This window comes from Rhinoderma darwinii, chromosome 4 (genome assembly GCF_050947455.1).
Source record: "Rhinoderma darwinii isolate aRhiDar2 chromosome 4, aRhiDar2.hap1, whole genome shotgun sequence".
Taxonomy (NCBI): Eukaryota; Metazoa; Chordata; class Amphibia; order Anura; family Rhinodermatidae; genus Rhinoderma; species Rhinoderma darwinii.
Genome location: NC_134690.1, coordinates 86,953,760 through 86,967,711, shown reverse-complemented (window position 1 = coordinate 86,967,711; position 13,952 = coordinate 86,953,760). Strand labels below are relative to the sequence as shown.

At 41.6% G+C, this 13,952-nt stretch overlaps 1 protein-coding gene across 2 annotated transcripts in view; it reads right to left on the bottom strand.

Annotated features, from left to right (window-relative positions):
• Positions 1–2,485: 2,485 nt before the first annotated feature.
• The window catches only part of KLHL24 (kelch like family member 24), a 57,019-nt gene continuing 45,552 nt past the window's right edge, over positions 2,486–13,952 (bottom strand). The window contains exons 8-9 of one of the 2 annotated variants that reach the window (XM_075861305.1): positions 5,876–5,911; positions 2,486–5,595 (exon numbers count right to left, since the gene is read on the bottom strand). In XM_075861305.1, coding sequence (XP_075717420.1) covers positions 5,395–5,595; positions 5,876–5,911 — 237 coding nt within the window. In that variant the 3' untranslated portion in view covers positions 2,486–5,394. The remainder of the gene's footprint in view (positions 5,596–5,875; positions 5,912–13,952) is intronic. The other variant, XM_075861306.1, reaches the window with a different exon arrangement.

Sequence of the window (13,952 nt, the reverse complement as noted above, 5' to 3'; positions counted from 1 at the left end):
AGCGCCGCAGTCTTTTCATTGTCTACATCGAACCCCCACCGATCTAATATTGACAGCCTATCCTAAGGATAGACTATCCATTTTAAAATCCCAGATTTACCCTGGATAGCAATGTTGTTGTTCTAGGGGTAAAGCCCCATGGAGCGTCATTGGTTGTCAAATTGCTACTTAATGGCCACATTGTTGCTGGTAAAATGGCTGTTTACCTGCAAAATGGTGTCCCCATAAAAGGTGTATTCGTTAATGGCCGCAAGATTCTGCAGGTAAACAGCCATTTTGCCCGCAACAAATCGCAGCCATTAACAAGCAATTTGACAACCACGTTGAACGAGGTTCTGTCAATGCTGCTCCATGGGGCCTTATCCTAAGCAGTTCAGGAACAAGAACCAATTTATCCAGGGCGTCATTAAAGAGGTTTTCCAGGGCACAAACATTAATGGCCTGCCACCAGGATTCCTGCTGATCATCAAAATAAAGGGGCCACGGCATCATTGTCACAGGCAGTGGCTCATCCATACTGGCAGCGAAGACTGATACTGCAGCTCCATCCCATTCAGGTCAATGAGACTGTGCTGCAGTACCAGGCACAGCGACCCGCACAGGAAAATGGATGTGACTGTGTAAACAATGGGGACACGGTGCTCAAGGCATTATGCTGATCTGGCATTTGAAGGATAGGCCATCAGGGGGATCTGGAAAACTCCTTTAAACTGCAACCTACCTAATTTTAGAATAAATGTTCCCCTCTTAACACCGTATTGTTCATGAATAATTTCCGCTCTGTTTTTCTGATACTAAACTCTTATCAACTGTAACGTCATATAGTTAATTGAAAAAATTCGGACTGGGGGGAACGTAGGGGCATACTATTTTATTACTGATTTCAATGTATACATCTGTATGAAGAACTGGAAGTGCCTAAGTTCCCCCTATTGGTGGCTGCAGGCAAGCAGAATTGTATCTTTTAACTCTATGGTTATAAGGGGGTTTGGAGCCTGATCCCTATAAAGATATTTTATCAAATTAATGTGAACAGAATTTTATGTAAACCTTTGCAAGATTTTTTTTTATATATAAAAATGTGTATCAGTGTGTTTGGTGCAACTTTACAAATACTTTTTATTAAAAATACTTTTAGCTTTCTTAGATACAGCTGCTGTGTATGCTCTATACAGAGCAGATGTATTTAGCGCTGTTCACTGAATCCGTCAGTCCCGCAGACCTGATCGCTTCAGTGACAGCGGGTCCTGCGTGTCTCCCTGACACGCAGGATCAAGCTGCTATCGATCACATCGAAGTTCATGACTTAGGCCTTATTTACACGAACGTGTGCGTTTTGCATGCGTAAAAAAACGCAGCGTTTTGCGCTCGTTGCAGTTCCGTGTGTCATCAGTGTTTGGTGCGTGTCTGCGTTATTTTTGCGCGTATGGCATCCTTATGTCACGTGCTTTTGACGTATGTAAAATGAAATGAAGGAGGTGGTTTTATTTTTCTCCATTTCTTGAGCAACTGTTGCGCGAATCACGCACAGCACACGGATGTGCATCCGTGTGATGTCTGTGATTTTCACGCACCCATTGACTTCAATGGGTGCGTGATGCGCAAAAAACGCTCAAGTATAAGACATGCAGTGAGTTTCACGCAGCGGACACACGCTGCGTGAAAAACACGAAATGTCTGAATGGCCCCATTGACTTACATAGGTCCGTGCGACGTGCGTGATTTTCACGCGCGTATCACGGATGTGAAATACGCTTGTGTAAATAAGGCCTTAGTTGTGATAGTTTACAGCTTGTATCATAAGGGTATGTTCACATGCTTACCAAATAACGTCTGAAAATACGGAGCTGTTTTCAAGGGAAAACTGCTCCTGGTTTTCAGACATTTTTAAAGCCACTCGCGATTTTCGCTGCGTTTTTTACGGACATATTTGGAGCTGTTTTTCTATAGAGTCAATGAAAAACTGCTCCAAAAACATCCCAAGAAGTGACATGCACTTCTTTTTCGCAGGCGTCTTTTTACGTGCAGTTTTTGGAAAACGAGGCGTAAAAAAATGGCCCGTCGGAACAGAATGCTGTATTTCTTATTGAAATCAATGAGCAGATGTTTGGAGGGTTCTGCTTCAGTTTTTTCAGGCGTTTTTCGAGGTGTAAACGCCCCCGAAATACACCTGAAAACACTCCGTGTGAACTTACCCTTAGATGTTTCTAAAAACAAATATAAGGTAAGAGATCCTTTTAAGAAATGTTGCAAGATAGTGTACCTTAGGCCTCGTTCACATCTGCGTTGGGGTCCCGTTCTGACATTCCGTTGGAGCTTTCCGTCAGAACGGGACCCTGAACAGACACAAACGGAAACCAGAGGTTTCTGTTTCCATTACCATTGATTTCAATGGTGACGGATCCGGTGCCCATGGTTTCCATTTGTCTCTGTTGTGCACCGGACCCGTTGTTTTGCCGGAAGCAATAGCGATGCAATAGCGTAGTCGATTACGCTATTGCTTCCAGCAAAACGACGGCTCCGGTGCACAACAGAGACAAACGGAAACCATGGGCACCAGATCCGTCACCATTGAAATCCGTTTGTGTCTGTTCAGGGTCCCGTTCTGATGGAAAACTCAGACGGAACGTCAGAACGGGACCCCAACGCAGATGTGAACGAGGCCTTATTCTGCTCAATACCAAAAGTAATAATTTCCAAATGTCCTACTAAGGTTACAATATGCAGAGGGTCTCATGAATCGGTGTATTGTAAGTGTGACATGTAGGATGAATTGTGGGTGTGTAATGAGACCCCAACTTCTGAAATAATGTAACGACCTTCCTTTTCTTTAAAGGGGTATTCTCATCTTAGGCATTTATGGTATATCCACACTGCTTGGTCGGCTCTTTCTGTAACTCCCATAGACTTCATTGGACTTCACTGAAATATATGGCGAATGCTGCCGCCTAGAATCTGGTAACGTTCTCCTGAAAGGGATGTGATGTCTTTGATACAACAGCCTTTTTAGGAGGGATTGATGTTGAATTTAAGGTGAACTAATATATATACACACTGTAGATGGACAAAATACAGTTGCTATGTTAACTAGAAAATCTCACTCTGAGCTATATATGCATTTGATGGCCTACTGATACAGACTTATTGCTGAGCAGACAGAGCGTAGGGGGCTGTCCGACAACTGAATGCTGTGTTCTCCTCTTGCATTATTCTGTGTCAGCAGAGAACGATTCTGGAACAGGGCGCTATATGCAGCAGCCAGTAATTTGTTATTTACATGTAGTATCCCGTCATCAGATCATACAGTACATGAGTATGTTGGAGGTAAGTATATAGGTTCTGCTGTAACTACTTGAGGAAGGCACAAATGTGACTACTTGGGAATTGGGGGAATACACTTCTGTGACTACTTGGGGAACAGAGGAAGACACTGCTGTAACTACTTGGCGAATAGAGGAAGACACTGGCGTAACTACTTGGGGAACAGAGGAAGACACTGCTGTAACTACTTGGCGAATAGAGGAAGGCACTGCTGTGACTACTTGGGGAACAGTGGAAGGCACTGCTGTGACTACTTGGGGAACAGAGGAAGGCACTGCTGTAACTACTTGGGGAATGGATAAAGGCACTGCTGTGATTACTGGAGTAATGTGGAAGACTGCTGCAACTATTGGTAAGGAGCAGCACACTGTTGCTATTACTAAGGGGGAGCACTGTTGCATCTACTTTGAATGAGGGGGAGCACTGCTACAACTACTAGGGGGGGGGCACAGATGCGGTTACTGTAGTCTGGGTGCAAATATGCAAGTGACATGTAAGGCTGGGATCATTCATCCTGTTTGTAGTGTGGTGGGTGCTCCCTTTTTTGCCAATACTCAGATTGGGTCCAACAGTAAAAAAGGTATAAAATAATCCAGATTTACCTTGTCATAACAACCAGGCTTTAAATGACACTAAAACACTTTCCTCTGCTATTTCTGTTCCGGATTTTTAGCAGAAGACCAGAACAAATCTTATTATATATGTATGTCTTTAGTGTGTGCATTTTAGCATTCAGTTAGCAAACTATTTATTTTTACCTCTATGCTTAAAACTCTTTAGTTGCCCTTAGATACTAAATTAAATTAAAGCCTGCTCTATTGGGACTATTTTCTTACATGAACTGCTCCTGAGGTTAACCGCTACTAGACCTCTGTAGAAATATGGATTGAGCTAGCTAGATTTTTTAGCTGTTCACTCTTGATAATGGGTTTTTGGGCTGTAGATGAGGAGCTAACGTTAGTAGATATACACTTTGTGTAGGCGCGATAGCTCAAATCCAACATAAAATCCTGTTTAATTTGCTCTATGAACAGTTGACTGAATGAATGGCGATCCATTTACCTAGCTTTCCTTAACCTGTCAAATTTAGAGCATCCAGGATGAGAAAAAAGGGTCTGCTTTTTTCTAGAAACAGCGCCACTTTTGTTCATGGGCTGTGCCAGGTATTGCAGCCCATCCCCATTAAAGTGAACGGAGCGGAGCTGCAACACGAAGGCCAAGGAAGGCCGATCAGAAACTAAGCAGCCGAGCGTTCAACCCATAGAAAAAATTGGTGCTATTTCTCTCTTATCCTGGTTTAGCAAAATCCTAGGGTTATAGAACATACAAACTGCTTTGAGGATCCCATGCATCTGCTATTAGTGCTCTTTGCTGTATCTTTTTTGGGAAAACATACCTTATCGTTATTTTACCGATAGATTGTCACTGCATCTCATTTGCAGTAGAAAATACAGTTTATCCCAGTAAATGTTGCACACACAGGGTAGATCAGTGTTACTATAGGGAAATACTCAACCTCTGCTGTCTCCGTAACGTTGAAATAACAAACTGCTTTCATGCAATCCATGTCTTAAATACACTCAGAATCTAGAACACATACGCATATAGAAGAGTGCATAGAAAAAGTGTTTTTACAAATAATATAGAAAGTCCGTTCCCCATGGCTATAAATAAGGCATTGGCCGCACAGAATCTATTCGGCATACTTACAGGGATAACCATGTGCATTATTTCCTGCAATATGAAGACCATCTATCAGTGAGTGTTTGTATCCTTATATCTTATTGCTAGGAGAACTACCATCTTCTTGCTCCACAGAAAATAGGCTTTCATTTGTAGGCCTCAGTTTTGTAGGCCTCTGTTTCTCTGCTGTGCTGGGTGACAGGCACCTCAAATTTGGTGAGGAAGGATATGGTTCCTTTTTTCGCGGCATCTTAGACCACATGACAGATTCTCAAGCATTTTCACAGATTCCCTAAAACCATGTACTGACTTAATGGCCAGTCTCCGGATAGTAAAGTGACGCTTAACTGTGTTCATTTAGAGTGTCCCTGTCCCTTCTTGTTTAGGAGGTCACATCTTGAAGGGCTTCTCGTTGTATCTGTGAATTGTCACACAACCGTGGTAAGAGACTGGTCTGGGCATAGCCGCCACTCCTGTAATGATGCTGGTTGCTGGATCGTAACACAAGATGGTATCAGTCGCCTCTCCGTTCTCACCACGTCCGCCAAGTATAAAGATTTTCCCATTGCAGACGGACATACCGCAGTTCTCCTAAAAGAAGACATAAGTCGTATTCTGTCGTTTCAGTAATATGCTTGTAGAATAGTAGAGAGCTAGAAGATAAGTCATTCCTATGTACATCAATACTAATATCATTTATACAGAATAATATGACTCTTATTAAACCCAGTGCTTTACTTTTACAGAATGAAGTCACTTCTATGGTGCTATAGAAATGGTACATATACCAGTGCTACTAAAAAGTTATGTAAAGTACATAGTGATAGATGGGTAAAAAGTGTAGATATTTTATATCACTGGCGAAATTTACCTTGAGAACTGTGTTCAATTCAGAAGGCCCTACCACCTAAAGGACATGAAAATTAGAGACATTCAGGGAAGGGCCACATAAATATCTGAGCAAGACAGGACAACAGAAGAAACTGTAGATAATAAAACGTAGGAAGTTAAAGGGTAACTAAACTTTCCAAAAACGTTTGACATGTCCTAGTGACATATCAGAAGTTTTGATCAGTGGGGGTCCGAGCACTAAGACCCCAGCAGAAGTGATCGGGTGAGCGCTGTTCTGCTTAGTTTTTGATCAGCTTTTCTCAGAAAGCCGAGCAATTGGTCTGCGGACTCAACAGAAAGTCTATTTCCAAGGAAGGCCGATCAGAAACTAAGCAGCCGAGCGGTCAACCAAGCGCTTCTGCCTTTTTGTTTTAGCGATTGATGGGGGTATCACTGCTCGGACCCCCACCAATCAAAACTTCTGACATGTCACTATGACATGTCAAAAGTATTTTAAGAGTTTAGTTACCCCTTAAGCATCCAGCCACCTGGTTGTACATTCAGAGTAGAGATGAATGGGTACACATTAGATACCAATTATTATTATTATTATTAATATTATTAATAAAGAGTCACTGTTGTTTCAAGAAACTTTCCATAAATCAATAGGACAAGTGAAGATAAGAAACTTTGTAATTTATCTTCTTGCAGAAAAAAGGCCTTTCTCCACTTAGGGGATGTTCACATCTGCGCTAGAGTTTCAATTATTCTGTTCAAGGAACGTAGCCGTCAGATTCGACCAACGGTGCCTGACGAAACTCATTGACTTTTATGGTTTCTGTCAGTTTTCCGTCATTTTGCCAGACAAAATAGCGCTTTATGCTGAGCTATTTCGTCTGGTAAATCTGATACGGAGACTCCAAAGCAAATGTGGACACTGCCTAATTGAACTGTTCTTTCCCCTCCCCTGCCTCCTGCACTGACCATTTGCTCTAAATTTTAGTAAATCCGTCTTGAGAGGCAGAGATGAAGAGATTTTTAGCTTCACTGAGGGACCAGGCTGCTGCTCACTCTCTCTCGTCCTGGTTCTGACATCCCACACCATAAAATTATTATTTCAAGTTGTAGATAAAAATGAGTATCCGCTTCAGAGAGTGAATGCAGGGCAAAATACACGAGCACAGCTTCTTCTCAGGAGAGACTGCCATTACACTTGATCAGCAGCTCCTTTGACCGTCAGCGAAGACGCTGTAGCAACAGAGGCCGCCTTCCCACCACAATATAGATTCCTCCGCAACGACAATGAGATCTAACATAGCACAGAGAGAGCAACACAACCGTGCATGTGTGTCCATCGCGGCACTAAGGCCCGGTTCACACAAAAATTCTGCCTGGAACAATCCGCTCCGGTTTTTTTTAAGTGGTTTTGCACCACAGGCGTTTTTGCCACGGTCTTTGCAGCGTTTTTTGACCTCTTTCTTCAACAGGCAAAGGAAAAAACCATGAGCTTTTTTTGCCATAAAACGCATTAAAAAAAAATCGCAACAAATAACACCGTGGCCGTTCGCTGCGTTTTTTTCCGTCTCCCATTGATTTCAATGGGATTTTTGAGGCGGAAAAAGCCTCAAAATAGGGCATGTGGCTTTTTCCGTTGGACATTGTACAGTTGTCTGAAGCATATTCTTACGCTGCGGAAATACAAGGCAAAGACGCCACATGTGACTGCACCCTTACTGACGGAAAGTAAAGGCAGTGCAGTTGATACAGCAGGTGGCGCTATACAAATGTTTTTAGATAACTATCTCATTAGGGCAGATTTTTTTTTCAATAATTTTATATTCAAAATATTCTTATAATTTGGGGCTTGATTTAAAGAGTATCTGCACTTTTAATATGTCATAAAGGCATATGAGAAGTTTTTATGAGTGGGTGTCCGGGTGTCTATGTGACAGACTTTAGCCTATGAAAGAGCGCCGATCACGCGCGGTTTTCACGCACCCATTGACTTCATTGGGTGCGTGATGCGCGAAAAACGGGTAAATATAGAACATGTCATGAGTTTTACGCAGCGGACATATGCTGCGTGAAAATCACTGACCGTCTGAACGGCCCCATTGACTAACATAGGTCCGTGCGATGCACGGAAGTATTATACGTTCGTCTGAATAAGCCCTCAGTTTCAGCAACAGCGGGGGTCTCAGCATCCGTACCTCTACCGATAAAAACTTCTGATATGTTTGTATGACATATCAAAAGTTTTTTAAAAGTGCAGATATTCTTAAAAAAATAATAATAAAAAAAAAAAATAATAATAAAAATAAATAAATATATATATATATCCAAAATTCTCTGCTTGAGAAAGGCTCTAGAGGACAGAGCTGAAATGTTGCACATGGGGCAATAAAATACCTTTATTTTTGCACTTTCAACTACGGTTTGATGCCTATATTTTGGATTGCTGTATAGTTGGAACCTTGGTTTGTTCCCTAGGGCTTGCACCCACAAGTTTACCGGTGCTGTTGGACTTTCTGTTTCACACACACACACATATATATATATATATATATATATATATATATATATATATATATATAAAATGTATTTTGCCTGGGATGACCCCTTTAACATTACAAATAATATACTGTACAAATATTGGTAAATCTGATAGGCAGTTTGTAATGGTTGTGTTGGGAGAAGCGGGATACCCTTTTGTAATGCCCTGAAATGTACTTACCTAAGGGTATGTGCACACGTCCTATTTTCAGCCGTTTTTCAGGCCGTAAACGCCCAGAAAAATGGCTGAAAATACGGGGGCTGAACGCCTCCAAACATCTGCCCATTCATTTCAATGGGAAAAAGGGTGTTTCGTTCCCACAGGGCGTTTTTTTACGCGCCGTTTGTAAAAATTCTCAATAGAAATTGTCTCAATAGAAAAACCGCTCCAAAAACGGCCGTAAAAAAACGCACCAAAAACGCCTGATGCATTAAAAACGGCTATAAATCAGAGGCTATTTTCCCTTGAAAACAGCTCCGTATTTTACACCGTTTTTTGTTAAGCGTTTGAACATACCCTTACACTAAACTACAGTAATGAAACAAAAACTGAATAGCTTTGAAAATATTTCAAAGCTAAATTCAGCTGCTGAACAGAAGAGATTTTATAATTTTTACAAAAGCCTGAGTGATGGCGCATGAGGGGGTGTATAAGATAGCAGGTGGCGGACAATGAGGCTTTTGTGTTAGGGCCCCAGCAGCAATATTAACTTTGTGGTGGAATCACACCAAGAGAAATTCATTGCATCTATTAATACCCTGAAGGGAATCATTTTTCAAAGTGATTTCAAATCCAAATTAAAGTGTAAAAACCACACAACAAATCAAGTTTACTGTGACTCCGGTGATAAGAGCTAAAAAAGCTGTGACTTCATAATGACGGCCTTATATATATAATATATATACACATATACACAAATGCCAAAAAGACGAACACCGCTCTCCCATAACACTGTAAGTCGGGCCATGTGCACGTTACCGCAAGGGATGAATCAATTCATTGACTTGAAATGGATAACGGAAAATGTAGAAGAAGTAATAGCGCCAGGTCTTCAGAGTAGATAAGGTGTTGGTTCACCATAAAAGTGAGCGACGTTTCGGTTCACATCTGTAGGCTTGAGAAAGGTTCAGATGTAAACTGAAACATTGCTCACATTTGTGGTGATTAAACCAACACCTTCTCATCTACTCTGAAGTCCTGGTGCTGTTACTTCTAAGGGTATGTTCACACGGCCTATTTTCAGACGTAATTCGGGCGTTTTACGCCTCGAATTACGCCTGAAAAGACGGCTCCATTACACCTACAAACGTCTGCCCATTGCTTGGAATGGGTTTTACGATGTTCTGTTCCCACGAGGTGTAATTTTACGCGTCGCTGTCAAAAGACGGTGCGAAAAATACGCCCGCGTCAAAAAAGTGCACGTCACTTCTTGGGAAGTTTTTGGAGCCGTTTTTCATTGACTCCATTGAAAAACAGCTCTAATAACGTCTGTAAAAGACGCCGCGAAAAACGCGAGTACTTGCAAAAACGTCTGAAATTCAGGAGCTGTTTTCGCTTGAAAACAGCTCTGTAATTATAGACGGATTTTGCTACTGCGTGTGAACATACCCTAAGGCCCCATGCACACGACCGTGCCCACAATCACGGCCCGCGATTGCGGGCACGGCCGGCCGCCGACAGCCGCATTTTCGGGCCGTGCTCCCATACAAAGCATGGGAGCACGGCCCGCAAAATGCGAAAGAACGGACATGTTACATAATTCCCGGAACATTTCCGCGGCACGGACACACTTCCGTAGTGCTACGGAAAGGTGTCCGCGTTCAATGAAAGTGAATGGGTCCGTTTTTGCAGACCGCAATTGCGGTCCGCAAAAACTGAGGTTTTTTACGGTCGTGTGCATGGGGCCTAAAGCCTCATTTACACGAGCGTGTGCGTTTTGCGCACACAAAAAACACAGCGTTTTGCGTGCGCAAAAGGCACTTAACAGCTCCGTGTGGTCTCAGCATATGATGCGCGGATGCGTGATTTCCGCGCAGCCACCATCATTATGACACTCTGTTTGGATGTTTCTCAAATATGCTTAGAGTATGATAGCAAACATGGGGGTGAACTGCTTTCCTCGATCTATCAAGCGGTATTAAGAGTTTATGGGGGTGGAATCTGCAGACAGATTCCCTTTAAAGGGGGTGTCTTATTTAGCACACCCATTTTTAAATACCCTATTAGAGCGTTCTGCGTACGAGTGCCTCATTTATAACCGCCATCAATTCGTATCTACAATGAGTATTTCTCAGGAGGACACATTACAGTCATCCAACTGATTTCAACGGGCACCATGTAATGCTTCACTTCTCCTGTGGTGGCGCAACAGAGGAACTGAACACTTGTTGCCATGTTCCCAAACAGATTACAGCTCATCGCAGGGTTACAGCAGTGGGACATCCGGTTATCATCTTATTTTTGGGGGGACCCTTCTAACAAAAAGGACTACACCTCATTACGTTTACATGTCCGCTTATACATACAAGACACTTTAGATTTCTACAATTATTTCACAGTATGCACAAAGTTTGCATTGTTATATTTGTAAGTGGCTTAAATTACATTCATTTTTGAAATGTATCTAAATATTTGCTTTGTCGGGGTGCGATCAATAGATTATGCTACACAATGAACCATGCCAAGATTGACAATCAAGATTGGATATATATCGCAAAATCATGAACGTGAGAAATGATAACTCGTTGGAACATCTCCATTTCATTCACCCCCTAAGGACCAAATTTCTTCTGGCGATAAGGACTGCAGGAATTTTTACATTTTTGCATCGCCGAAAGCCATAACCTTTTTAATTTTTCCGTCGGCGTAGCTGAATGGGGGCTTTCTTTTTGCTAAACGAGTTGTGTTTTTAAATAGCTCCATTTTTTAGTACATATAACTTATTAACTTTTTTGGGGTGGATGGGAAAAAAGACGCAATTCCATCGGGTTTTTTTTTGTTTTTTAATTTATGGCATTCACCATGCGTCATAAATAATGCATTAACTTTATTCTATTGGTCATTACAATAACGGAAATACCAAATATGTCTAGTTTCTTTTATGGTTTTACTACTCCTAGGCCTTATTTACATGAACGTGTTTAACGTCCGTGGGACGGCCGTTGAAACCACGGAACTATGTAATTCAATGTGGCCGTTCACACAGCCGTTGTTTCAACGGACCGTGTAAGGGGTCCGTGCGAATATAGGACATGTCCGTTCTTTTCGCGCATCACGCATTCCTCAATAGACTCTCAACTATGTGGGATGCGTGACATCGCGTCCCGCAGCGCTGAGCACGGATGCACCTCGGACGTGAAAAACGGCATACGACTGTATTTTCATCCATCTGTAAACACAGTCTGTACATACGACTCCGTAGTCATCCGCAACTTATCCGCATATACGGAACAGTATCTGCAAATACGACCCGTAGTGCATCCGTGAAGCATCCGTATATAGGGATCCGCAAAAAGAAGAAAACCGCCAATGATATGCAACATCTGTAAACCTGGCGTCGCCAGGTTTCTATGTGAAGTCTGTGCCGTAATTACGGACAAGAATCGAACATGCTCTATATTTTATGGATCATTTATACGGAATGGACACCCATTCGTAAAAATACGGAAAGCCCATAGAAATAAATGGGTCCGTAATTATAGAGGAAAAATACGGACGTGTGCATGGGCCTTACTATTTTTCAAAAATAAAAGCACATTTCATGGCAAAAATTTTTTTTTTTTTTTGCATCACCGAATTCCTAGAGCCATAAATTGACAATTGTTTTTTGCGGAATGAGAATTTTTTTTTTTTTAAGGAACCATTTTGGGATGTATTGGACTCCTGATTAAATGTAATTATTTTCTGGGGGGAAGGAAATGAAAAAACAAAAGCAATTCTATTTTTCTTTTTACATTGTTTACCCTGTAAATAACGTGTCAACCTGATTATACAGGTCAGTAAGATTGCGGTGATGCCAAATATGTATAGAAATTACATTTTATTTTTAACCCCTGCATAATAAATAATGTTATATACAGACACGTTAATACCACCTATGTTTATTTTTTTACATTTTATTTTTTTTAAAGAAGTGTTAAGCTTTATAAGTGTATTTTAAAATGTTATTTTTTTTAACATATTCGACCCATACACTCCCAATACGTATATATTGCAGTGTATGGTACCTCTAAGGCTCTCCTATTAAGCCCTGCCTCTCGCCATGACCACAATTGGATTCCAGCAATTGTGTTGTGGTGGGGCCGATGACGACACTTTGTGACAGCTTAGAGGCATCTAAGTGGTTAAACGATCCCGGCATTAGACAAGGGTGTCAGCTGTAATCAACATCTGACATCAGCAGCTTACAGATCGGGCTCCGCTCCTGAACCCGTTCCATACTTTTCACCCATCGTGGCATACAGATACATCATGATGGGTTAACGGGTTAATAAACTTTGTTTCATTTTATTTCATTATTATAATTTTTTTATTTTTTTTTGTTCTACTAGGGGAATTTTGTAATCATTTGATCGCGATCATTTGGGCCTGTCCACACGTAACGGAATTGCTGCGTATTTTCCGTCCAGAATTGCAGACAGAAAATACGCAGCGGAATACAGTAGCAGCAAAGTGGATGAGATTTAACAAATCTCATCCATGCGTTGCGTATAATTTCCGACCAGAAATTCACCTGTGGTTCCCCTTCTTTTTTTTTACTGCAGCATGTCAATTCCTGCTGCAGAAAGTGGACTGAATTGCTGCGATCACCATCTCCCAGAATTGAAAAAAAACGCAGTAAAATCCACATAATTTTCTGCAGTAAAAAGCGCAGAAAATGGTGCGTTTTTTCCGCATTGGAATGTCTGCTAGTTTCTGCTGTATTGCTGCAGAAATTTTCTGCAATAATTCCGTTACGTGTGGACAAGCCCTTAGGGTATGTTCACACGGCCTATTTTCGGCGGTTTTTCAGGCCGTAAACGCCCGAAAAACGGAGAAGCAAAAAATCGGAAGCAGAACGCCTCCAAACATCTGCCCATTGATTGTGATGGGAAAAACGGCGTTCTGTTCCGACGGGCCGTTTTTTCATGTGGCCGTTTTGAAAAAACGCAAAAAGAAGTTCACTTCTTGGGACGTTTTTGGAGCCGTTTTTCATTGACTCTATTGAAAACAGCTCAAAAAACGTCCGTTAAATGCCGTGAAAATCGCAGCGAAAATCGCGAGTGGCTTAAAAAAGTCTGAAAATCAGGAGCTGTTTTCCCTTGAAAACAGCTCCGTATTTTCAGACGTTTTTTAGTCTAGCGTGTGAACATACCCTTATGCTTTGGTTTACTCACTAACCAAAATATTATTGCCTGTCACTCAGTATTAGGGTATGTTCACACGCAAACTCAAAAACGTCTGAAAATACAGAGCTGTTTTCAAGGGAAAACCGCTCCTGATTTTCAGACGTTTTTTAAGACACTCGCAATTTTCGCAGCGTTTTTTACGTCCGTTTTTGGAGAGGTTTTCTATAGTCAATGAA